The sequence below is a fragment of the Ictalurus furcatus genome, chromosome 15 (genome assembly GCF_023375685.1).
Source record: "Ictalurus furcatus strain D&B chromosome 15, Billie_1.0, whole genome shotgun sequence".
NCBI classification, from domain to species: Eukaryota; Metazoa; Chordata; class Actinopteri; order Siluriformes; family Ictaluridae; genus Ictalurus; species Ictalurus furcatus.
Window position 1 is genome coordinate 1714133 of NC_071269.1, and position 27183 is coordinate 1741315.

At 40.4% G+C, this 27183-nt stretch overlaps 1 protein-coding gene across 1 annotated transcript; it reads right to left on the minus strand.

Moving 5' to 3' along the window:
* Window positions 1-2331: 2331 nt before the first annotated feature.
* kcng1 (potassium voltage-gated channel, subfamily G, member 1) lies at window positions 2332-10282 on the minus strand. The gene is made up of 2 exons (XM_053644334.1): window positions 8650-10282; window positions 2332-3689 (listed from the first exon to the last, which is right to left on the minus strand). The coding sequence occupies exons 1-2, from the start codon at window positions 9430-9432 to the stop codon at window positions 2925-2927; spliced, it is 1548 nt and encodes a 515-aa protein (XP_053500309.1). The 5' UTR covers window positions 9433-10282; the 3' UTR covers window positions 2332-2924.
* Between the last annotated feature and the right edge of the window lie 16901 nt (window positions 10283-27183).

The following is a 27183-nucleotide window of genomic DNA, read 5'->3' on the forward strand; positions in this document are numbered from 1 at the left end:
CCTCAAAAATTTGATGTGAAAAATAAATAAATACATGATTTTATATGTGTGTGTACGTGTATGTGTATATATATATATATATATATATATATATATATGCATTACTATAACATGTTATTTGTAACAATACATATTAAAATCACATTTGCTATACCTAACTTGCTAATTGCTAAACAGACAAAACATTCCTAATGTACTGTAAAGATGTAAGATGTAATTATTAATAAAAAAAAAGGGGGGATATATTCAGAAGTCTGTATTTTTAATGTGTTTTAAAGACATCTCGCAAAAGGGGGACCTCGGTCAAATGTTAATGCCATTTGGGGGGCCTTGCCCTGGAAAAGTTCGGGAACCCCTGTATTAGAGGATGTCTCATACTTCACCCGATGCAACTTCACTCTGTCTGATCACCAGCCCAGATGATGTTAATTATCTTTCTGCAATTTCTGCTCCTGCATACATAATAACCTCCGTTGGCACGTGACTTTGAGGTATTTGACTCGCAGAGGGATGGAGTAGATTAAGTGCACATGTGGGAGGTTTAACAGAGTGGAATATGAAATAAGGAGAGGTAGTGATTGGGACGTGTCACTATGTTTCTGTTGATGATGGATAAGAAGATACTATTCAGTAAAGGATTCAAATGAATTCTGTGCTAGCGTTCAAAGTCTACGTTGCCAGTTAGACATAAAAGTGCTTGTTCTGGGGACTATGTTTACCAGTATCACGTCGACTGTGCTTTCTTCAGTGGATGTTCGTGGACGTCCACTCCTCGGTCGGTCCGCAACACTTCCAGTCTTTTTGAATTTGTTAATAAGTTTGGCGACAGTGTTGTGTGTGATGTGCTCGCAGCATTTCCAACATGGCGGCAGCTTCCTGATCCAGCCATGAGAATGATTTCAATACATTGTTTTGTCAAAGATATTCTTAAAATGGTAATTTCCCCCATGCATGGAGACTTTTGGGACACCCTATGTTTGTCTAAAATGATAAATATACAAAAAATAATAATAATAATAAAAAAAATACATACTTATGTTAATGTACACATACAAAGAAGCGCCATATTCTGGTGTTTTAATAAATTTCCTTCGAGTGAAAAGAAATGTTCAGAAGCTGGTGAAATTGTCTTGCCTTGTCTCGCCTCCCAGAATCCCATACACCTTTCACTGGAATTCTGCAGCAAAGTAGATATGGTGCTGCCCTCTGGTGTTCACTCACATCAACTCCAGCCAAAAAAAAAAAACATGCCATAACAATCCACAGGAACAAACAATTCAAGTGAACATAATCAGAGCTACAATGTACCATGTATCCTTGAGAAGCTGTATGTAAAGAGTAAATCTTCACCAACACAAATCAAAAGAAATGTATTCCTTTAATACTCCATGTGTGTATTTAAGAAATCACTCTTCAAGTCACTAAACAAAATTCTGACTTCATTCAACAGTAGTAGAGAAGACCATTGACCTGGCTCTTTATGTGATTAGTGTGTTTAATGTGTTAAACGTAGCGTTAGGGCGTTGTGCTTAAATAGCCTATAGTGTAGGACAGGACGTTCTTTAGATTTAAACTCGTGCTTTGAAGTTGGCAATATTCAGAAATATTATGAGGAATAAATGCATACATACAAACAATATATATATGATTTACAGGTTATAACCATTTAAGGAATAAGTAGTTCGCTTGATTACTTTAAACATGGGACCCTCCTCTTTGTTTTTATATCATGGGAATTGTAACGGTTAGAAAGGAGAACAAGGTATATTTGTATAATGTGCATTTTAATAGGGTGAATTCAGATATATTGGGACAGTTTTTTTTTTATTATTATTTGAATTATAATAATAATAATAATAATAATAATAAAAGATCACTTTTAATGACACATTTGTTCGTTTGGGACACATACACTACATGGGCTAGATTTTTGTGGAAACCTGACCCTCATACTAATAGGTGCTTTTTGAACATCCCATTCCAGATTCCACTCCAGCGTTGGAAATACCATGTCTTTACAGACCTCACTCTGTGCACAGGGGCATGGTCATGCTGGAATATTATGTTTGGGCCTCTTCGTTCCTGAAGGTAAATCTTAATGCTACAGCATGCAAAGACATTACAGACAACTGTGCGTTCCGTGGCAAATGTTTAGCGAAGACCTTCATATTATAGGTGCTATGATGACATACTTTTGGCCATACAGTGTCTATTAACAGGGTTTGGAAAATGCTATTTTCTCCACGTTCGTACACTGAAAAGAAAGAAGCTCGTTGAATTCAAATGTGAACGTCGGTTCCATGTGATTTCACTGAGTTACAGTAAGATAGCTCGTTTTCATACATCCGACATGATTCGATCGTGTATTTTCAAAGCCCTGAAATAAGTGTGTGTGCTGCAACTGCGATGTACGACCACAGCAGTTAGTTATCATTCCGGTCAGTGCCGACAGTCTCGTGACTGTCTCGTGGTTTCGGTTAATACAGTGTGAATCGCTCATGCTTACATAATTCATTCGATTACTTAGAACTTGTTTAGGTAAGTTTGGTATATGCAATGAAATCACGTCTTGATGGGAAATTTGCTGGGCCCTTGAGCAAGGCCCTTGACCCTCGACTGCTCAGATGTATAAATGAGATAAATGTAAGTCGATCCGGATAAGGGCGTCTACCAAATGCCGTAAATGTACGTTCTCTTACCATTTCTCCCCCCAGTGTATTCAGTTTAAGAACAGAAGTAGGAAACCACCACTTAGAGACGTGATCATTTTATCTGCTGCACCTGAATTCACCCTGTGTCGGTTAATGGCTGACTCCTGAAAAACAGCTAAGCATACTTTGACCTCGGTTCAAAGTTCAGATTGCTGAAAACTGACGTCTAAAAGTTCTCTGTCCTTATTCACGTCATTTGCCGTGTTTTTTGTTTCAGTCCTCGAGGTCTCTCGGGTCGGACGAGGCGCTGGGAAACAGGACGTCGCTCTCTAGTGACCCGTTACTCCCGAGGCCGGGCACGCGCCCTCGCAAGAGGAAGTGAGTCCGCCGCTGGAGGAGGCGCTGCTGCTCCTGCTTCAGCTCCACGTAGGAACGGGAGAACGTGTGGAAGATGGATGTCACGGGGAAGGCCATGAGAAGGATGCCGCTCAGGATGCTGCTGAGTGCCACCACCTGGCCAGGTATGCTGCGTGGCACCATGTCACCGTAGCCCACCGTCGTCATCGTGATCACCGCCCACCAGTATGTGGCCGGGATGCTGCTGAACTCCTGCGTGGCCGCCACCTCGTTCTCGATCAGGTACAGGAGCGGGGAGAAGAGCGCGATGGCCACGCACAGGAACAGCAGCAGCAGGCCGAACTCGCGCGTGCAGCGGCGTGCAGTAAGGCCCAGCGTCTGAAGCCCGAGTGAATGCCGTGCCAGACGCATCACGTACAGGATGCGCAGAGCCCGCAGGACACGCAGAACAAGCCCAACTTTGTCCAGATAGCTGCTGCCCGAGCCCGTGGAGGTGCCGTCCACAGCCAGGGTGATGTAGTAGGGCAAGATGGCCACCACGTCAATCAGGTTGAGCGGATGCCGGAGGAAGGCCAGCTTGCTGCGGTCCTGAATGAAGCGCAGTGTAAACTCAAGAGAAAACCATGCCACACACACGGTCTCCACAATGAAGATGTTGTAGCACATCTGGGAGCATTTGCCCTACAACATGCAACAAGAGCAATTAGTATTGTATCGCTTTCAAAGTAAGCCTTTTTTTTTTTTTACAAATATTTGAATGTTATCCTTGTATATCGCTACCACACCTCCATGCACAGTTCCTTAAAAAGACAATATCCTAATCATACACACTACAGTATATCTTCATCAGTAACTTCACGTTAAACTATCAGATTAAAAAACAAAGAGAGAGAGAGAGAAAAGAAACAGTACTAATGTGCTCAAAATGAAAAAAAAAACAAAAAACACATAGCGTACATTACACACGATCACAGATTTTCACGTGACAAACGTGAACACGCATTTCACTATTATGCCAGGAAATGAGAACTCAAGTAAACACGTGACATCATGCGAATCATTTGGGATATCACGTGTGAAAAGGAAAGATTTAGCCTTCTGGGAGAAATAAAAATGAAGAATGAAACGCGCGAGAAAACGACAAAACAGATCATGTGAAAATGACTGAAGCGTGCGGTGGAGATAAAACTATCGAAAAGCGTGTTATTTGTGTAAGGAAGGACATTTTTGATAGCGACGAGTAATCATTTTGGTCTGGGCTTTTCACGGTTGCAAGGCTGAACACATACCAGCAGAGGGAAGCATTACCTTCCAGATTCCAGCACTGTGTCACTACAGAAATCAGCTTCTTCATCCAATTTCTTCATTAGTCTTAACCAGTGCTATTTTTTACACATCCTTACACACATTCGGTTCCATATTAACAGTGGCCCATCATATCGTTTTATTTCAGAACTCCACCACTCAACCATAATATGAAGTCATATACATTTGTCGAGCATATACGATTAAATGTGTTAATCCATCCATCCATCTTCTATACCACTTTATCCTTTTCAGGATCCCAGGGAGCATGGGGCACAAGGCGGGGTACACCCTGGACAGGGTGCCAGTCCATCACATACACACTCACACACCCATTCATACACTACGGACACCTTGGACACGCCAATCAGCCTACCATGCATGTCTTTGGACTGGGGGAGGAAACCGGAGTACCCGGAGGAAACCCCTGCAGCACGGGGAGAACATGCAAACTCCGCACACACAGGGCCACGGTGGGAATCGAACCCCCGACCCTGGAGGTGTGAGGCGAACGTGCTAAGCACTAACCCCCATGCGCCCCCTATACGTGTTAATGTTCATTTTTATTGTGTAAATATAGCCCCATATATGAAAATCTTTAAGCCAGTTTCCAGATTTGGTATAAGCAGTACAGTATGTCTATGTGTGAGGATTTAACATCCATATCCAGTATACAAACGTGTATATGGCCTTAGATCTCATGTCCACATGAGTCTGAAATCCAGACTGACCTATGGAGTATTTAGGTTTTGTCTGTAAATTGAACAATTTAAAGTTACTGTATATGGTTATGAAGATCTATGTCATGGAACAATTGAGAATGGTGATGTAAATATCCACTACGAGGCTGGGTTAAAAAACAAAACAAAACAAAAAAACACCCGAAAGCCACATATTTGCATTTCTTTCAAACACTGTGTAAACAATGTTTACTATCTGAAGAACAAGTATTACTCGAATGATTTCCTTCAGTTCTCTTAACCGGTACGGTATTCTCTACTCGCGCATCTTCATTCTTATCGATTTCAAGATCTCCTGACCTCAATAACAGCCGTCTTGCACCCTGGCACTACATGCTGCTGTTGATATGTTCTGCAAAACCGTGTATGTGACCATTGCCGCATTGAAAACGTTAGGAATGACTAAGCATATTGCCATTCTAACAAGGTTTCCACAGATGAGCACAGGACGCTGTTATTACATGTCTCCCGGGAAGAAACCCCAGACCGTCTCGTTCGGAATTGTAAATTGAGATGAATTAATCTCCCTGTCCTTTAATAAATTACATCCAGTCCTGCATTTCAGCACTACTTTTGATGTTGGCTTAAGAGGAAAGACTTCGGTGTTACGAAACATACTCCCACAAATGCAGAATTAAGGCTAAGTGGTACTGAAGTACTAAAGTGATGCATTAAACTCAGCGCCTTTACTAGTACTGATGCGGAAAAGGTCAAACATAAATGTTCTGAAATATACGGATAATTATGTAAAAGCTGTAATGGATATACTGTGCGTAAATACACATGCTCTCTGATACGATTACGAAGAGGAAAAAATGGTCAAATGAATTATTTCGGCAGAATTTCACCCTTTTTCTATGCACATTATTAAATATTAATGTATTATAGCTGCATTACTGGCGGTTGCATGCATTTGTAGCAGGTTCACTATGTAGATCTGTGTTTATGTAATACCTTAAGTAGAATATAATGGGATTCGTACTGTATATACGGTTCATTTCAAGCATACACGACATTAAAACGTCTGTCGAGGTAGGACAATGTTTGAATACGTCATAATTGATAATCACATGCCCTGGTTCTCTTCTTATTTATATTCATTTATATTCAAGCGGCATCTAAATTCGATTAGCATAAGAGGCTGCTGAATCTGTAAACCGGCGTAACTGCAGCACGTTTCTTATTTAAAATCAGTCTGTCTTTTTTGAAGTGTCCTCGGTTCTTAGAAATGATACACATCATTTCGCAAATTCATTTTTGCTCCATCACCAGGCAGACTGACCATGAATAGTGCATGTCGCTGTTCATGACTTTCTGTAGTTGGAACACATGCGTGGGAGTTTATTTGGCATGCAAAGAGATACCTTGCTGTCTTGGTGGTAGTACTATAGACCATTAAAACAAGCTATTTGTTTGCCGTGTCAACAAAAAGGCCAAAGCGGACTAACAAAAGCGGACAACAAAAGGCCAAGGCGGACTAATTTCCTCAGCGAATACATCATTACCAATCATAGACTGCTGCCTTCTTGTCTGACATAAGTGCCTGACCTCAGTAACACTAGTAGCTGAATGTGCAAATCCACCCAGCTACGATCCAAAATCTAGTGGAAAGCCTTCTCAGAAGAGTGGAGGTTTTTATAACATCAAAGGGGGACTAAATCTGGAATGGGACGTTCAAAAAGCACATATGGGTGTGATGGTGAGATGTTCACAAGCTTTTGGCTATAAAGTGTACAATTATTTCAAGATTGCTAACATACTTTATATAAGGGGTGTCTTTATATAAAGTCTGGCTCGGGGACAGGTTACTGGCCCATGGCTTCTCTATTAGAATGTATAATCATACAATAGCCCACAGACCAACATGTTGCAATTTTTTCCTTCACCTGAGGGTGGCAGCAGACTGCGTTAACACAGTTAGCTAAAATTCATGAGCCTTTTTCTCAGAATTCTCTGGAACATATCCATCCATCTTCTATACCGCTTATCCTTTTCAGGGTCACGGAAGGCGTGGGGCACAAGGCGGGGTACACCCTGGACAGGGTGCCAGTCCATCGCAGGGCACACTCACATACACACTCACACACTACGAACACTTTGGACACGCCAATCAGCCTACCATGCATGTGTTTGGACTGGGGGAGGAAACCGGAGTACCCGGAGGAAACCCTCGCAGCACGGGGAGAACATGCAAACTCCGCACACACAGGGCCACGGTGGGAATCGAACCCCCGACCCTGGAGGTGTGAGGCGAACGTGCTAACCACTAACCACCATGCGCCTCTGGAATGTATATATTTTTATATCATTTTTGACAGTGATATGGAGACACCTAAACACTTTTCTGTTTTTTAGCAGCGGTCAGTCCAAAGGTGAATAAAATTCACCAAGCCAGTTCACTTTAGGGGAGAAGACATGGGACATGGAAGATGTGTGCACTTCTGATAGCGATGTTTATTACTTCTTTTTTATATACATACTCAAGACGTATAATCAAATCTGCCACAATGGTCGCAATAGAGAACATACTGTTGTAGGATCAATATTAGCACTGTAACCAATCAAGCTTTATTATTTGAAGTAAATTATCCAGCTCCTCCATAATATAAAGTCATAGCACCCACACACACCAGGGTTTTACACTGGTGCTTAAACCCGGGAAAATGTTCCACGATGGTGAATGGTATCTCCTTCCGGGTTTCGGCACCACTGTAGAACCCTGGTGTATGTGGGTGGAAAGGAGGACTTGGGAGACAAAGCGTTGTGCTTCTTTTATTTTTAATTTCATCACGCATTAACTGCCAGTTCCACCCCTCTTCCTCGCCATCTGCAGCTGATGCTTGACCACGCCCCCACTGCCACACATACACATACTACAGTATAGCCAATGTCTATATGTCCACATATCAGATTTCCACATGGGCAGATCCAGCAGTCATGATGTCTGAAAGAAAAAATCCCTGCATAATCATGTTAATATCATTTTTCACTCCGATTTGTAGATATTTGTATATTTCGTTAACCTCTTTAGTATTTAGGTTTTAAAAACTGTGCGGGGATAACATTCAGCAACTCATAGTCACATGGTTGGAAACATAAGCGATGGAAATTCAGACTGTAAAAACAAAGAGAATGATGCTGTGAATGTTGACTGGGAGGATGTTCTGACTGGGTTGGTTTTTTTTTTTTGTTTTTTTTTTTTAAAAAAAAAACATCAGAAAGCTGCCTATTTGCATTCCTTTCACTCTGCACAGCTGTGAACAAAAGGAAGACAACTAAAGTGTTATTCTTCTGCCATTCATACATCAACTCGGTGAGAAAAAAAAAGCAATTGTGAAATGCCATGTTTATGTTTACTAGCTATAGGATGTTACTATTCTGGGCAGTTAAAGAAAGGATGGCAGTATTTGCTCATTTCACATTTGCATCATCCTCAGAGTCATCCAAGCTGCTTAGAAGGAGGCCAGATATTTTCACATCAGTTTCATTCAAATCAGTCTTTCAAGCATGATGAATTCAATTCAGATGCAGGTTCTAGTACTATGACCTGAACTATAGATTGATTATTCTGCAGGCACACACATTCAGGAACTTACATTTTCTTCCTCCTCTCTCATGGCAGGCATGGTGCTTATGGACAGATTAATGGCTGTGATAGTGACAAAAAGCACTGAGAGGCAAGCGAAGATCTTTCCGGGAAGACCTGAGTGCGGCCTTTCCACCATGTCTCTTAGCTTGACCATGCAGCGGCCCAGTCGAGATTCTCTGTCAGTGCCTTCCTCCCTACCACCTCTGTCACTCTCATCATCCTCTTCTTCCTCATCTTCATCGGCCACCCTTTCAAGCTCGTCTCGCTCTTCTATGCGCTGAATCAGGCGCCTTCGACAGCACCACTCCAGCTTTTCCTCTGGGACACCCCAGTACAGCAGTTCTTCCCGGAAGGACAGAGCGCAAGTGTCCCTCAAAGCACGCAGCTTGCCGGCACGCAGGAACGTCAGGATGGCACGGAAAGCACACGGGCTTCGGTCAAAGAAGAACTCATTACGAGCCACATCGTAGTCGTCGCACACACACATGATCTCATCGAAGCTTGTACACAGACGCAGGCGGCCTAGCCGTGACAGTGGAAAGTCATCCAGCGTGCTCCATGGCAACTGGTAGCGCAGGCCACCCACATTGATGATGGCATGTAAGCGTTGGGAGCCAGGCAAGAGGCTGGCATCAGCGTCAGGATCCTTAGCAAGGCACCGGGCACGTTTGTAGTAAACACCCTTAAGGGCCTCACTATCCTGGATGGGTGGTGGGTTCAGCGAGGTGTCCGAGAGGCAGCTCAAGGCACTGTAGTCATAGTCAGAGCCATCGCCAGCCAGTAAAGTCATCTTTCATCCGCACACCTCCAATCTCAGAGCGCCTCACATGCCTGGAGGCCAGCAATTATTCACTGGCCCTCACCTACACAACGGAATGATGAACAAATGAGTTATTATACAGTCCATATGCGTATAGTCAAATCCAAAATTACTGGCAACCATCAAATAATGGGTGGAACCTAATTATATACACTAAAGTAGACATTACAACATTAAACCTTTCTCTCAAAAGGTTATATGCCAAAAATAAAATTATGGAACAAATAAATTTAGTATAAACAAATTCTCTTGAAAATCAGAAACAACAGAAACAACAACGTTTCCAACAAGATGTGGAAAAGGCTTTTATCCCATGGCTGCTGTGAAGGTTGATGGCATCAATATTTTAGCCCAAACCCTGGCCACGGGAATTAAGATTTAAGTCAATAACCGTAGATTAATTATTTAGCAAGATAATGAGTTTAAATGTACATCCAAATCAACACAGAAATATTCGCAGGAACACAAACTCAACGTCATAATCCTGGGGCTGTCTCTATATACTAACTTCTGTTGCTGATGGACATAAAATCAACATCCAACGATGTCAGTGATTGTTCAACAGTAATGGAGTAAAGTAATACCAGGTACCGCCTGTTATCAGAGACAGATAGAGTGAACCCACATGCACACTTTAAATAGACATGGCTAGGAGTATATTATATGACTAGAATGCCCTCACTGCCAAGCACATTACACTAACTCAAATAAATACAGTAATCTGTCATTCCTATCTGGGGCAGCCCTTTCTTACCTAATTTCATTTAGGTAATTTCATTTTACCAATCAGATATTCCGTTGGTGGTCTTGTCTGTGGTTAGTGAAATATTACTTTCTCTAGATATACAGCACATTTATTTTATAGTCTTTTTTTTAAAAAAGATATTTCAAACAACATTTGAATGTCATGCTACAAAGTATACAGGGTATCAAAGTAAAAAAAAAAAAACATACGTAAACCCACTGAATTCTTAATAATGAAATTTAAATACCTACATACCTATGTGGCCAAATGTTTGTGGACACCTGACCATCACACACATCTGTGGGTCTCCCCAAAAATACTTGCCACAGTGTTAGAAGCACATAATTGTAGACTCAAGACATGAATACATGTTTGCCAAGGTTGGCTTGAATGGCTAGATATTTCATTCTAGGCTCGATCGTTTTTGCTTTGTTTTCTTCGGATAGTTTGGATGCTTTTTTTCTCCAATTCAATCCCGAGTTTGGGTTACAGTTTCACATTTTCCTCATGTTTGCATGGGTTTCCTCCATGTTAAACGGTTTTCTCCACCTGTCCAAGGAAAATGCAGGTAGGTAGACCGAGTATGTTAAATTGCCTGTAGGTGTGAATGAGTGTGTGTGTGCATGGTGCCCTACGATGGACTGTTACTAGGTTACCAGGATAGGCTCCGGATCCAGTGCGACCCTGAGCTATATAAAGAAGTCACTGAAGATGAATGAATGAATCGATTTGACTAGTCGAATCTCAGCACTGGAACCTCAACCTGAATAGTACTGTTTTTTTTTTATTTATTTTTTTATATATCTCTAAAATGATTGAATCTGAATTTGTGAAACCTTTTGAACATAGATGCTTGCTGTTTTATTTAAACTTGAGATTTAAAATGTGAATCTCTGAACATGGAAATTTAAAGGAGGTTCATGTAAAACAAATAAATACAGACGTATTGTTTCTAGGTCATTTATTTTAAATGTTATGAATTTAATAGTGTTTACATTTCTTTATTAAAAAAAAAAATCAGTAGCTTTAAAACATTCAAATCTTTCTGTGTCTTTCTTTTTTCTTGCTTCCATAACAGGGCCTCACATACAGTAAAGTGTATAGATCATATAGGAGCTTTACTGTAGTAGTAGTCTCCCATTTCCTTTGTAAAGGAATGAATGATATCTTATGTGACCACTGCAACTCTAATTACGCCCCCAAAAGAGCTTGTGGAACAAAACAGCTAATGGTATTATACTGAGTGCTCGGCTGTAGGGAACTGCTTCCTCGATAATGCACCAAAAAGCACGTTTCTAATAGGCTCCATTGCCCTTCAGCTTAGCAACAGGGCCACTGTTGGCTTTTTAGGGAATGTATTCTGAATCAGCGTCTTTGAAGATGAGAGACTGGAGCATCCTTGTGTTTTTATTGGTTTTTGGCCATTTTTCTTAATAGAAAGCTTAGTTCCAGCGAGGAAACAGATTAAACAGACATGCTGCAGGGCTTTCAGGAGGAGATAAAATAATTTGGAAACTGTTTCCCAGCATTCTTCACTCACTCACTCACTAATTTGTATCACAGAAAGTAGTTTCTAACACAAGGACATGTTAGGTGCTGAAATAATCAAACCCTTAGTAATGCTACATGCATGCTCTGAACATCACTGAATACATTAATATCCATCCATCCATCTTTTACACCGCTTTATCCTTTTCAGGGTCACGGGGGAACCTGGAGCCTATCCCAGGGAGCATGGGGCACAAGGCGGGATACCCAGTCCATCACAGGGCACAAACACATACACATTCACACACTACGGACACTTTAGACACGCCAATCAGCCTACCATGCACGTCTTTGGACTGGGGGAGGAAACCGGAGTACCCGGAGGAAACCCCCGCAGCACGGGGAGAACATGCAAACTCCACACACACAGGGCCACGGTGGGAATCGGACCCCCGACCCTGCAACACGTTTATCCAAATGTAATCTATTAGATGTAGAGATGTAAGATTTCTGTCATTCCGTTTCTGCACTCAAAATAGATCACTCGAGGAACAACGTGATAATCTTTGATTTGATAATGAACTGATATAATTATTTATTTATGTTTACGTTTCCTTTTGACGCCACAACTGAATAATCATAAATAGACTCTAATACACGCACACATCTTCAGCAAATGCGTTCCAGACCAAAAGGCATTTCACGCCACAGTAGCTCGACAACTCGGCCCGTGTCCAAACTAATTAAGTTAATTACAGTGATTAAGAAGCAGTTGGTTCACAAGTCACAAATTAGTGTCTGTACCACAGCAGATTCATGCTCCAATCAGGGATTGAGACAGGGGTCTTTGGCTGACTAAAGCCAGGGCAAAAATGCGTCACTGAATGCTTATTAAGCACCTGCAGTGTCAGTCAGCACCAGATAATGATTACACTTGGCCTTTTGTTTCCGGCCCTGTCAAATTAAGCCCCCTGTGCTGTTGTGGAGGGTGTGCTGCCTCGACACACTCCCGGTGCTCGCTTTTCTTGCCGCCTTTCCGTCCTTCAGAGGGCTGTATGCTACAAGAGAGGAACAATTACATGGGAGGGAAGCATAGACACACACTGATCATAATGTGTACCACAGGAAGAAGGCCTCAGCAGAGATTGACACTAAGGTGTCAAGAGAACCAAAGTATCCGAGCACTTTATTTTAAGTTGAAGCTTTGCAGATGATGTAATGCACCAACGATCAAGCTCCCTAGTTCAATAGTCAGGGTACTGATCAGAGAGTCAGACATTTTAAGGGCTGTTTCGGTCACAAAATCCTTCCAGTTCACTGGAAAGTTTGCTCCCTAAAAATTCCCACAATGGACCGCAAAAACCAGGGAGCACTGATGCTCACTATGTTCCCTTACTGGAAATGACATCATGTTTTATGAAGCCTCTCAGCTCAAAAAAATCAGGGACGAATGCTCAACCAACATCCGTCTACAAATATACGTAGCTTGTAGCTCTCAAATGATTACTTATATTAGCGATTTTAACTTTATTTGATCTTCTATATATACGATTTGTTTGAGCCAATGACTTTTAAGTGTTTAATGATTTTTTTTAAAAAAAAAATCCACAAGCTAGCCTATGATCTGGCTACGATTTGAAGTACTAAATGTGTGTGATTACGCTGACAAATTTATGACATAAAACTGAAATATTTTAAAGTTTTTTATTTTTGGTGACATGTGAGTACGTAGTCATGTCGCCGTACATTGAGTCATCAGAGTCTTAATGTGTAATGAGCTACATTCCTTACCAGTGCCCGGACTCTACACGATATACTGATTCACGATCTAGGGAGTCATGTTTTGTGATAGACCTGCGTTTCCCAAAGTGGGCCTCAGGGCAATTCACCTTTAATACGAACACCTGTATATTCATTCAATTATCCAATCAGCCAGTCATGTGGCATAAAATTATGCAGATACATGTCAAGAGCTTCAATTAATGCTCACATCAAACATCAAAATCGGGAAAAATGTCGAGCTGAAACGGCTAATCGCTAAAATCGAGAATGAAAATCGTTGTCAACGAATCTCATTATCGATTAGTTGGTCTGCACACGGTACGTTTACTCACTACGTTACTTCTGTTCCGAAAACACGCTTCGGAGAGTAAATACTAATGTTGTGCCCCAAATGACGTACTATACACTTACACTATGCACTGTGTTCTCTACTCTAGTGCAGTGTTACCCTAGTGGTCAGTGGTGTAATTGCAGCAGGTCCGTAGGAAAGTTTTAAAAATGTTTAAATAATATCATATATATATTTATTTGTTAAATGTATCAAAATACATTCAAATGAAATGTTTTAAAATTAAGCCATTTGGTTATTTGTGTGCATTCACAAATATCACGTTAGCTGAGCTGACGATCGTTCATTGATCAATTTATTTTAAATTCTTTATTATTTTAAACTCTTCAGTCGAGTATTGGAAAAAGACCAGGTGATATTTTTGTGCATGAAAATCCAAGGATCAGACGCTTCTGAATTATTCAAACTGGCTTGTCTGGTACCAACAAGCAGAGAAGTCACTTGACCTGTATCTGCATGATTTTATGCACTGGCTTATTTGATAATTGAAATAATGAGCAGATGCACAGGTGTTCCTAATAAAGTGGCTGCTAAGTATATTCACAATTGCAAATTTTTTTATTTTTTTTTTAAATTACATATTATAATATGGTTTGTTGACTGTGATGAGTGATGTTACTGTTTTCGCTGTGGCCTCCTGAATTTGTTAGATTGCGCTGTTTGTCTTCAATCCCAGGTTCCAGTGACAATTAAGGGACATGCAGGCACAAAACGTAGGAGAAGGGATGTTTATTGGATCTTCACACAATCTTCTAACAGAGATCAATCTAACAGGCTCGCTGTCTTCACACGCACACTTTCTAACTATTCTGCCCGAGAAGAAAAAAAAAAACCTCTCTGCTAATCTCTCCGTCTCTCACTGTCTGTGTGTGTGTGTGTGTGTATGTATGTGCTCTCCAAGGCATCAAGGTCATTCCCTATCCATATCTGTGGATTTCTGCTGCAGAGTCTGGGCCTTTCATCATGGCAAATAACAACTCCAAGATACTTATAAAATACTTATACAATCCTTCACCTCATCTGTGGAAAATGAATCAACTGAATAAGGTATTACAGTTTGACAAGTTACTTTAATATTGCAAGTTATTCTACGAAAAGTCCCTAAACGCTGATTCAATAAGAAACAGCTTCACCGCACTGAACTGAATGCGATAAACGGCCTTTCCCATCCAACAGGATATGCCGCGCATGACCTGTTCAACTATTATTAGAAGAGTAAACTCTACGCTGTTTGTATCATTTTAGCACTGTCTAAACTACATTTTACTGTATAGAGTTATTTACAGTAGTTTTTAAATCAGTGTAGAGTGTAGAGCTGTCACGTGGTGGAGAAAATACAAGCTGCTCGATTTAAAAATGCTTCCACCTTGTAATGGGAAACGCTGTTAGAATGGTAGCGTCACTACTGCTCAACACTGTGATTAACACGTTTAAAGAAAGGGTGTCAGACATGCAGGGTCGAAGCTCCCACCAGCTTCCACAACCCCATCCGCAATCATTTACACATTGCTACCTGCCAATTGGTGTGGAAGTGGGCGGAGGCGTTTCAGTTTCATAAGTTGACTTTCCCCCCCGTGAGGTGCCTTTCCAACACTCCGAAGGCTTATGAGAAGTGATACACCGTTCAATAAGTGTCAGTACACTGAAAACACTTCAGGCCTTCAGAGTCCATTAAGCATTCAAATATTACACTTACAGTAGGTGTATTTCATGCGCTCGTCATACGGACTATACATAAACTATACACGTCTTAATACAGAATGTGCACTGCAGTATCAGACGAGCTTGCATATAAGCGATACACAATATGTACACGAACGTCCTGATTCGTATGATGGAATGAATCCGTTGGAATCAATGATATGTGAGAACAGTCCAAGTTCTCAAAGGTGCAGCTGGATGAGTGAGTGTGTGTCCACGAAACGGAGATAAAAGAAATTCCGCCCGGCTCGTGGACCATTCTCATGCTGCAGTAGCATTTGCCTGAGCACGGTAGTGAGAACAGGCTGTGGTTTGTGTGACTATATTGTCTTCTCTCTGCATCAGCGGATGTATTTGAGGGCATCAGTAAAGCATAAGCAATTTATAAATGAGTCTAATGCAGAGTCGAGAGCTCTCACTCTCTCCCTATCTCTCTCTGCAGCAGTAAGATCACATCACTGCTCAAGGGCTTATCCTCTGCAGTTGCTTTTGACTCACAGAATTGAGATTTTTGCTTGAAACAACCAGCATATCTTCCCACCTCATACTGTTCCACTCACAGATGGACTCCGGCTCCATCACACTGTTCATGCTGCCACCTCAAACATGCTCCAGGTCATTTACACTCACTGCTGCTTACCGAAATGGTGTAAACAGGGATTTACTGAAAATAATGTCTTGAAAAAGCACTAGCTTTTCAGTAATCTAGTCTGTTCGATATTGCATGCTGTATTAAAGGTAAAGCAGTCATTGAAGGTGTTTGTTTATTTATTTATTTATTTTTCTCTTCTTTTCCAAAAGCCAGGCACTATTGCTCATTGACTAGATTTGTTGTTTGTCGGCATGGGTGAAAATGCAAGTGCTGTTAGACCCTTAATAAGAATCATTCATTTATTCATTTAATCTTCAGTAAGTGCTTTAGCTTGATCGGGGTTGTGATTGATCCGGACAACTATCCAGGGAACACTGGGCATGAGGCGGGAGCACACCATGGGTGAGTACCACTCAGGGTACCATGCACATTCATTTACTCCTACTGGCAATTTAGCATAGCCAATCCACCAATCCAGCATGTTTTTGGGAGGCAACTGGAGAACCTGGAGGAAACCGACACAGACATGGTGAGAACATGAAACCAGTCCCTCCACGATTTGGTGATTTTGCAATTGCAGAAATGATCGCAAAATCAAGGAAACGCCACAATATTCGGAGGAGCTTGCAATTTTTCAAAATTACCGCAGCTTTTCCACAGATATGGGCCAAGACACGTGGTGTGACGTCATCATAAAGCGCCTTCAGTCGACGCCGACTTCGATTCATGTCCGTCGCACATGAATACAGCTCAAAGGTCTCATTTACCAACAAACATCACCGCGAAACAATTTCGTGCAATTGCGTTTTGCCAAATTCAAGTAGTTTTTCCTCGATAAAGCTGCGGCAAAATCTAGCATTTTTGACCGCGACAATCACACAAAAGAAAATGAAATCCTGTACGGACCGCATGAAACGCCTCACAGACCGTAAGCCGAGCTCAGGATCAAACCCTGGAGCTGTGAGGTGGAAACACTTGCTGCTGTGCTATAGAGCTGTACCAACACGAGCGTTAGATGTGAATGTTACATGCAGATTTGGTGTTCTGAAAATCATTTTCAACATCGAGTCTTTTTACAAACTATAGTTATGCATTAGCCATATTTTTGCATATACTAATAAAGGTGATAAATGCATCAAGGCAGTGTCAGGCGACATGGAAACATCGTAGTAAAACACTAAGCAGTCACAGAGGTGTCTGGGATATTTTATACAACTTGTTAAAGCTGCTATGCGTGTCATATAGGGAATGTACTGATTTAGGTATATTCCACTTATCAGATTATCTAGCTCTCTACGACCATGGCCTTTAGCAAACAATATCCTTTTAGACCTTCTGACACACTCAAAACACCATGTCATGCTCATTGACTTAGATGTTCCTATACAAACCCTGTTCAATGCTAATGAACTGTTTCTGGTTGCCATGTTCGAGGCTGTAACTCCGTCCATTTGGACCCAGTTTTCCTGCTTCCTGGTGAGAGTGCTTGGCAACCCTGGTCCACCCCTTCCCACGCATCTCATGCTCTGAGCTGTTGCCTCCCACTTATCCAGCTCCACTGCTTTGTTCACATCCTGGATCTTTTATTTCTTCTGTTCCATGACTTCTGCTCCTTGCTCTCCCACTCACCAAGGCTCTTTCCCCTTGAACGGATCCTCTGGGAGATTTCGCTGGAGGACTTTCTGCTTTCTCCGCATGCTGGAATGTGTGCTCATCTGAACATCTCTTCTGTTCCTATAAGTCCTGTTGTTCGGATTCTTATGTTGCACTGAGCTGTCATGGCTCTCGGTTTTCTTAATTTCGGTCTTGTGGACTTTCCTGTGGACTGCAAAAAGCGGCTGATGAAATAAAGTGAAAGAATATATGCCCTTCTGTTATGTTATGAATATTTATGTGGATGCAGTCATTCAAACAGAAAACACAGTCAAACAGGAAATTGTTCCATTTTAACCTCTACATAACCTCTTGCATATTAGATGGAAGCAACACAGCCTTATCGGGAACAAAAAAGGAAAGCCGCAAGAAATCCACTTGGTGCCTTTGTACACTTGAAAAGTGCTTCAGTTCTTCATAGCCCCTCTGGAGCTCTAACATGGCGAATATACAAGAAGATATATTTTTGAGCTGCGCCTCAGGCTACACACTAACGTCTCTTGGGAAAGATCTTCTCTTATGTTTACTCTTTGTACACGCAACACATGTCAAAATGAGTTTCAAATGTTAAAATGTTCAGGCCTGAATATGCCTGTAACCAAAATCATGTCGTAAGACCTTTGCTTGTACCATCTCAGGCAGAGAGGAAAGTACGCATTTTTTTTAGATATCGTGGGTGGATTTAATAAATCGCTGAATATATTGAAAAAGGCAACTCTTCAGGGTTATAATTGCATTCCCAGGCCTTATCATGGCCCAGCATAGATAAAGAAGCAGTTGATATTCTCAGTGGCTGTATTCATCTCCATATCTGCACAGAGCTTAACCTTTGCTACAGTTCTGCTTCTGTTTCAGGCTGATTTCTGGATGAATCACTCTCAGAATATGTATACTGTGTGCTGCTGTGTACATTGTGCTTGTTTATACATCCCCAGCTATAACCAGTTGGTTTTTTTTTTTTTAGCATGTGTCACTGGTTGAGTAATGTAGCCAGCTTGATTAAGCATTTACATTTAAGATGTAAAATACAGTAATTCAGTTGTGCTCATGAATTTACATACGCCTTGCAGAATCTGCAAAATGTTAAGAATAATAATAATAATAATAATAATAATAATAAAGATAAAAGAGGGATCATAAAAAATTGCATTTTGTTTCTTATTTAGTACGGCCCTGAATAAACTATTCAGGGGTGTAAACTTTTGAACAGGATGGTTAGTGTAAATTATTATTTTGTTAATTTTTTTTTCTTCATTTAGTACTTCCCTTCAGAAGCTATATCAGATATATTATATGTTTCCCAGAAGACAAAATAATAACAATTAAAAAAAATTCAGAAGTTTACACCCCCCTGACTCTTAATGTATCGTGTTGCCTTCTTGAGCATCAGTGAACGTTTGCACCTTATGTAATAGTCGTGTACGAGTCCCTCAGTCGTCCTCAGCGTGAAAAGACGGATCTCGACATCATATAGTCGCTGTTGGAAAAGGGTCGAATATGCAGATGATGCTGGAAAAGTAAAGAATGTGCAGGGCCTGGAGGATTTTTCTGAAGAACAGTGGGCAGTTTAACTGCTCAGGACAAACAAGGGACTGATGAAGAACTATCACAAAACGACACACGGGATTAATAATCAAGCGTGTGTAAACTTTTGAACTGGTTCATTTGTGTAAATTCAGTTATTATTGTGTCTTGTGGACTATATGTAAACATCTGTTATGTGAAATAGTTTATTCAGGACAGGACTAAATACACAACAAAATTATTAACATTTTGAGATTCGGCAAGGGGTGTGTAAATTTATGAGTACAACTGTATAACGTTGCAATACTATAGCAATATACTGAGGGAAATTTTATATACAGTTTATATCCAGTAAATATTTAATATATAATTAAATATTATAAAATTATTTGACCGTAGAACATTTTCTTTTGGTGTATTTGGCTCTGAATTCCAGCACTCTGGATTTCTCATTAATTAATCAGAATCTTAAAATAAACTGCCCGAGGTTTCCTCACTAGTGATTGCTTTTGGCTAATTTTGTGGTTTTTATCTTAAATAACTGACAAACACTCACTGGGCATCAGGTCAGCTGACGGTCTATGTCGGATTTATGTATGTGTATATATTTATTTATTTATTTATTTATTTATTTACAAAGAATAAGGGACACTGTGCTGCCATTCTCAGTCAAAAAATATTTGGAAAAAAGACTGACTTGCCACATCATGTGCCAGCATGTGGTATCTAATATGAAAATGTCTACAAACTGGTCACAAATCATGGATGAATTGTTGTAAGACTTTCGGTTAATTGTCGGAATCATTTTCAGCAAAGATTTGTTCTGAATACTATACGGTCTTCTCTCTCTCGCTCTGTCTGTCTGTCTGTCTGTCTGTTTTACTGTCATGCTTTGCAACTATACACCATGGGGTTATACTCACACTGGACCTCAAAATGCATTACATAAGGAATACAAAACATTTTAGCCACCAGCCACACCCGTTACATTACACTGTATCGTCCATCACCGTTGTATGACAACAGACACGAGCCAGTAGGCTCATTGTGCTTTCTGTGTGGATACACTCCATTATGTCGGAGCACTTCCAGGAATTGAGATTATGGTGGTCTGTTGTGGTGGGGGGGGGGGGGGGGGGGCAATGCGGTGAGATGAATGTGAGTCTGGCAGGGGATAGCAAAAATATTGAGCATTATATGATGGTGTCAGTGACCTTTGAGAAGACAGGAGTGCACTTTAGCTGATAAGATGGATTAAAATGTCGCCCAAAGGTACTGAAGAATGGTGAAGCACTGAGCGAATGGTGAACACTAATACTGAGCAAAAGGTGAAGTGATGGATTAGCAGCCCCTGCATCTAAACATCGGAACATGTCCCCCCTGCCTGCCATGAACTTTAATGTGTTTCAATGTGATAGACATTGATTCATCTTTCGCTAGGGGCTAAAATATTACGGGGGAAAAAAGTTAATGACTTAGTAACATAATGACATATATAATTTGTCCTGTGTTTACTTAGCTCCTGCAGTGCAATTCTTACTCACTTAATTACCCTGATTAATGTTTCATTGTGATTAAACTATAAAAATAGAAACCACACAACCAGTTGAGAGTAGATTAAAGAAGCAAATGAGCTTGTGTAGGCAAATATTAAATATGATCATTCAGCGGAAAAAGCTTTCTTCAGATTGCATGGTAACACTTAAACATAAAGGAGTAAGTGAACATGTTGTGCAGTAATTGCAGGTTAAACATGATGCCGAGACAACCCATGATCTACAACAACCGACAATCATGGATTATAATCACGTCTGTGGTCGACTACACACAGTTACACTGGACATAAATGCACAAAAAGCAATTATCTGAATATTATAATAATTAAATTTAACATACAGTATATGACTCATACAGTATCACTTCCATGGAGCCTTTTAAGCTGTGCAAATGTGCTGGTCATTATTGACCAAGTCAGAATCAACTTCTGGCTGAAAATGGCCATTAAAAGATCAAAAGTATGGATCGAAATGCATTAATGTTCAAAGAGTATAACCAGATGAAAAAAAAAAAACATTATTAGTACATTCAGCACGATCTCTAATGGATGAAAAACCACCCAAAATGACGTACATATTTTCATGGTTGCACTGATCGTGACACTCACGTCACATCACACGATCTGATCACGACACTCACGTCACATGACCTGATTCATGTTTATGTTTAATGAGCACTAGTCTTTAAGTCACAGCTTGTGAGGCACTGTCGCTGGGTATGTCTCAATCAGCTCCCTAGTTCAATAGTCGGGGCACTGATCAGAGTGTCGGCCATTTTAAGGACTGTCTCAATTACAATTTGTCGTTCATTGCTTTATTGAAAACATGATTTTTAAGCAAATGGTGCAATTATGATGGTTTCTGATAATTGCACGCCGATGACACTAACAAACTAGCTACTTATGTAGCCAACTAGATAACAGTGCAGATTAATCACATCCTTTCTACTAGATCTAATACCATTAACTGTCCTGTCAGCATAACCAAAACATGCACAGAACAACCATGGGGCAGCATGATTCTTCCCCATGGGACTTTACTATTGCTTGTTGTAGTTCCCCTTTTCAACCACTAGGTGCAAGGTCATTTAGGTCTGTGGAGCTAAATGGGGTTCTGAGCATGCTGCCGTACAACTGTGCATCAACTAGAAAGATGAGCAAATCAATGGAACTTCAGATTATATCTGTCAAACAGCAACATTAAAAAAAAAGGTCACTCAAAGAGGTAATTAGTTTTTTAAAAACTGATTTATTAGTATATATGGAGTTGTGAATGAGAGACTAGAATTTGTTAAATGGCCGATGCACTGTATATGGTTGGGCTCTACCAATCCTACCTGCACCTAAGAACAAGCTGCCAGTAGTTAGAATCACCCCTGTGATGTCAGTGTGGAACACAGCTGCTAACTTCCCACGTGAATAACGAAAATAGCAACCAGCAAATTAGCAACAGAATCACCGAACAACACAAATATAGCCTAAACACATTTCACGCGTTTCAGATTTCTTGTTTGTGTCTGTGAATTTTCATTTAAACTGACCATAATATTATGATAATTATGACTAATGGATCATTTTCAGTCTGAATAGCCATACCTAAAGTGCACCGATTCTTCAGCTATGCAACACATGTATGTACAATGGTGTGAAAAAGTATTTGACCCCATCCTGATTTCTTCTGTTTTTGTGTATATCTCACACTAAATAGTTTTAGATCTTCAAATGAAATAGAACATAAAACAAAGGCAACCTGAGTAAACACACAATACCGTTTTTTTTTTTATTGAAGCAAAAAAAAAAAAGTTATCCAACACTAATCAGCAATGTGAAGAACGAATTGTCCCCTTAAACTTCAAGTCTGGTTGTGCCACCTTTAGCAGCAATAACTGCAAACAAACACTTCTTATAACTGGAGATCAGTCTTTCACTTACTTCTAGGACTAGGATTTACTCCTATGCTTTGGATCATTGTCTTGCTGCATAATCCAGTTGCTCTTGAATGTGAACTTTCAGACTGAAGACCGGACATTCTCCTGTAGGATTTTCTGGTAGAGAGCAGAATTCATGTTTCCCTCAGTTATTGCGAGTTGTCCAGGCCCTGAAGCAGCAAAGCATCCCCACAGCATCACACTGCCACCACCATGCTTCACCGTAGGTATGATGATCTTTTTGTGGGATTCGGTGTTTGGCAGATGTAACGGGACCCCCGTCTTCCAAACAGTCCCACTTTCGACTCATCAATCCACAGAACATTCTCCCAAAAGGTTTGAGGATCATCAAGGTGTGTTTTGGCAAAATTCATACGAGCATAAATGTTCTTCTGGGTCAGCAGTGGTTTTCACCTCGTCGCTCTTCCATGTATGCCATTTTTTCTCAGAGTCTTTCTGATAGTGGAGTCATGAACAGTGATCTTTATTGATGCAAGAGAGGTCTGTAGGTCCTTTGATGTTGTCCTTGGGTCTTTTCTGACTTGCTGGATGAGTCATCGCTGTGCTCTTGGAGGAACTGTAGAAGGTCGGCCACTTCTGGGAAGGTTCACTACTGTGCAGAGTTTTTCCATTTGGAGATAACGTCTCTCACTGTGGTTCTTTGGAGTCCCAGAGCCTTTGAAATAGCTTTGTAACCCTTCCCAGACTGATGTCTTTCAATCACCTTCTTCCTCATCATTTCTAAAATTTCTTTCAAACTTTGCCATACTGTGTTACTCTGTAAGACCTTTTAACCAACTTCATGCTGTTGAAAAAGTTCTATTTAAGTGTTGATGTGATTGAACAGGGTTTGCAGTAATCAGACCTGGTTGCGTCTAGTCCAGCTGAAGCTCATTATGAATGCAGTTTCATAGATTTGTGGAATTAGTAACTACGGGGGCAAATACATTTTCACACAGGCCTAGTTGGTACTGGATAACTTTTTTGGTTCAATAAATAACATTATCATTTAAAAACTGTATTTTGTGTTTACTCAGGTTACCTTTGATTTATCTTAGATTTTTTTTTAATTTCTGAAATTTCTTCATATGAGATAAACACAAGAACAGAAGAAATCAAATGCGAATACTTCTCCACGGCACGGTATGTACATATGTATGTGTGTTCAAAATCACCCTTTTTTTTTGGTGGAAACCTAATAATTTATCAGTATTATCACAGATTCATTCTATTTCTTTCTATAACAGTGAACTGCAGAAAGTTTGCACAGGATACGAGGATGCCATGGATACGAATGCTTCCCTCCATCCGGGCTAAACTTATTTCCATACTTGAAATTCATGATATGCAAATGAGGATCTTTCCCACCCGCAAGCTAGCCATTAGAGTTATTGCAAACATTGTACTCTGGGGGGTGGGAGGTGGGGTTCAGACAGATGCCCCTCAAAGTGCTATACCCACTCGGATTAATGTATAACTACTAGCATATGGACAGAAGCTGTCTCTTTTACAGATGGGCAGCACTGATGAACCTTTGCATCCAGAGAGAGAACATTCTGAAAATTTCCCTTCATTCACAGTGCGAGTTGCTCCACACTCAGACACTATGCCTGCCAAGAAAAACTAATGATGTGGTGCATGGAGAAAGGTTTGGATACTTTCTTTTGAGAATGATGCCCGTTTAACCAGACGCAACATGAAGTTAACTTCATTTAATCACTTTTGTGTAACGCTAATGCCAAGCATGCAAATTAGGCATGGATATGCAAAACATAAGGAATAGATTTGCAACATTTGCCATGGAACAAGCAGTTAATAAATTATGTTTGACCTCTTCTAAAGCCCCATATCCAGCCCAGGAAAGACTTAAACATTCATTGGGTTGAATGTGTTAAAAGCGGGGAATAATCAATTCTACAGTGGGGTGGCCCTGGAGCACTGGAGTCTGACACTCCTGCAATATAACAATGTTAACCAGCGTTGAATAAACATTATTCTGCCACTATGATTGAATATTATTCTTGACTATATGCCTCTGATCAACGGACGGATCTCATAAGTGTGTCACTGCAGAAATCTTTTTGCCTGCAACAGGAAATCATACTCTCCTCGAGCACAATTTTTACTAGTCACTGAACATTATCGATACTTCAGCATCTGAAGCAGAACAGTAAAACTGAGTGTTTTTCAAATTTTGGACACATATAGATATACACAACACCGTGAACATCAACTCACAAAAGTGGTCTTGATGCCTAATGATGTCATGTTGGTCTTATAAACAGTGGCATGCACAGACCTCTGCTGGGGCAGGGGCAGAAGGACCAAAAAGGGTATAAAAGAAAATAAGAATGAATTTTTATTTATTTATTTATTTATTTATTTATTTATTACAGCACAGGGTGGATTAGTGGTTAGCGTGTTTGCCTCACACTTCCAGAGTTGGGGGGTTCGATTCCCACAGTTCAGGTATTTCATGTGCTCCAGCTCAAGCACACCTGGTACAACTAATGAAGCCCTTGATTAGTCACACCAGGTGTGCTTGAGACAACACCTGTTTTGCATATCTGTGCTGCTGTGAGAGATTCTATTCAGGCGGGTGAATCATTTTAAAACCGGAGAAATCATTATAAGTCGCGTTTCCAGTTGAATTTCTGAAAACCGCTCGAAGCATTCGTCGTGTCGAACTATTTCAATCGCTTTGGTTTGATTTGTTCAACGCAAACAGCTGGAAGTCTGTACATTCTGACAATGAACCTGATTTGCACTGGGGGTTGAGTCATTTTGATTGCAACTGTGTGCGTGTAAGTGTATATGTGTGAATATGTGTAATATGTCTAATATTAATCACATCCATATGGTATTTTTGTGCAGTTTTTGTAGTGTGCAAGATGGTTATTGCATAAGTATATATAATCGTATGTTGCCTCAAAATGTCAAAGGGGCAGGGGCTTGATTCCTCATAGCCACCACTCTGTGCACGCCACTCCTTATAAACCTGTATTACTTCTCATAGAAAGAAGATTTGTCTCATAGGAATAACCGCACCATCATAAAAAATTATTCATAAATTACTAGTGAGGCACAAATGTAATTTGTTCTCCTATTTAAATGTGAGGCTTTTCATCAAATCAATCTTATCATATATGTGAGTCATACCGATGTAATACAAGAACATCTACACTGCCATCTGCAACAAATGTCTAATATTAATCACATCCATATGGTATTTTTGTACACTTTTTGTAGTGTGCAAGATGGTTATTGCACAGGTATATGGTTATCTTTATGCTACAAAAGTGTACAAAAGCCTGTACACTCACCAGCCAGTTTAATAGGAACACCTGTATCCCTGCTCGTTTATGCAATTATCCAATCAGCCTATCATGTGGCAGCAGCATGATGCATACAGGAAAATAAGTAAAAGCTCTTGCAGGTCAAGAGCGTCAGTTACTGTTCACATTAAACATCAGAATGGGGGTGGGGGGGATGTGATCTCATTGACTTTAACTGTGGCATGGTTGTCGATGCCAGACATGCTGGTTTGAAAGTTTCATAAACTGCTGATCTCGTGGGATTTTCACACACATCTGTCTCTTACACAGAATGGTGGCAAAGCCAAAGAACTGTCCAGTGAGTGTCAGGTCTGAACTCCACTTCTGCATGGTTTATAGGTGTAAACTCTATAGACTGTCGTGTCAGGAGAACAGCAGTTTCTAAAACACCAAATCCAGTTCATCTGGCGCCAACAACCATGTCAAGGTCAAGGTCACTGAGATCAGATTTTCCCTGTTCTGATGTTTGATCTGACCATTAACCAAAGCTATTGACCTGTATCTGTATGATACTGCATTGTGTACTGCTAGATGTTTGGCTGATTGGATAATTGCATGAACGAGCAGGTATATATGTGTTCCTAAGGCATAAATAGAATTTTTTTAAAAATCGTTCGTTATTCCACTGTGTAAGATCGTTATATACAGATATAAAATGCTTAACTTAATTTTTTGACACTAGTTATATATATACACATACATATAGATTTTGAAAAGATGATTAAAATAATACATGAATGATATTACATGGGAGAATACGGTTCTCAGATAACTGTCTGCTCATAGTCACTTCATCAGATGAAGTTACAGAGCTCACAATTTACCAACATACTGCACAAGAAAACAATACTGAATACTGACACAATTCCAGGTACTTTAAATTTGCCAAAGCACCTATCCCTTTCCCTTGCATTTATCTGAAGTCCACATGCAATTTTGTTTGCAGTTGAAGAAACTGAAACCAAACCCACGAGAAAGGACACAAGACTTGAATACACTTACCACAGCGTTAATCCTGTCTGTCTGCAGCCGAACGTGTTCATCATGTTTAGTTTTATTTTTTGAGAAA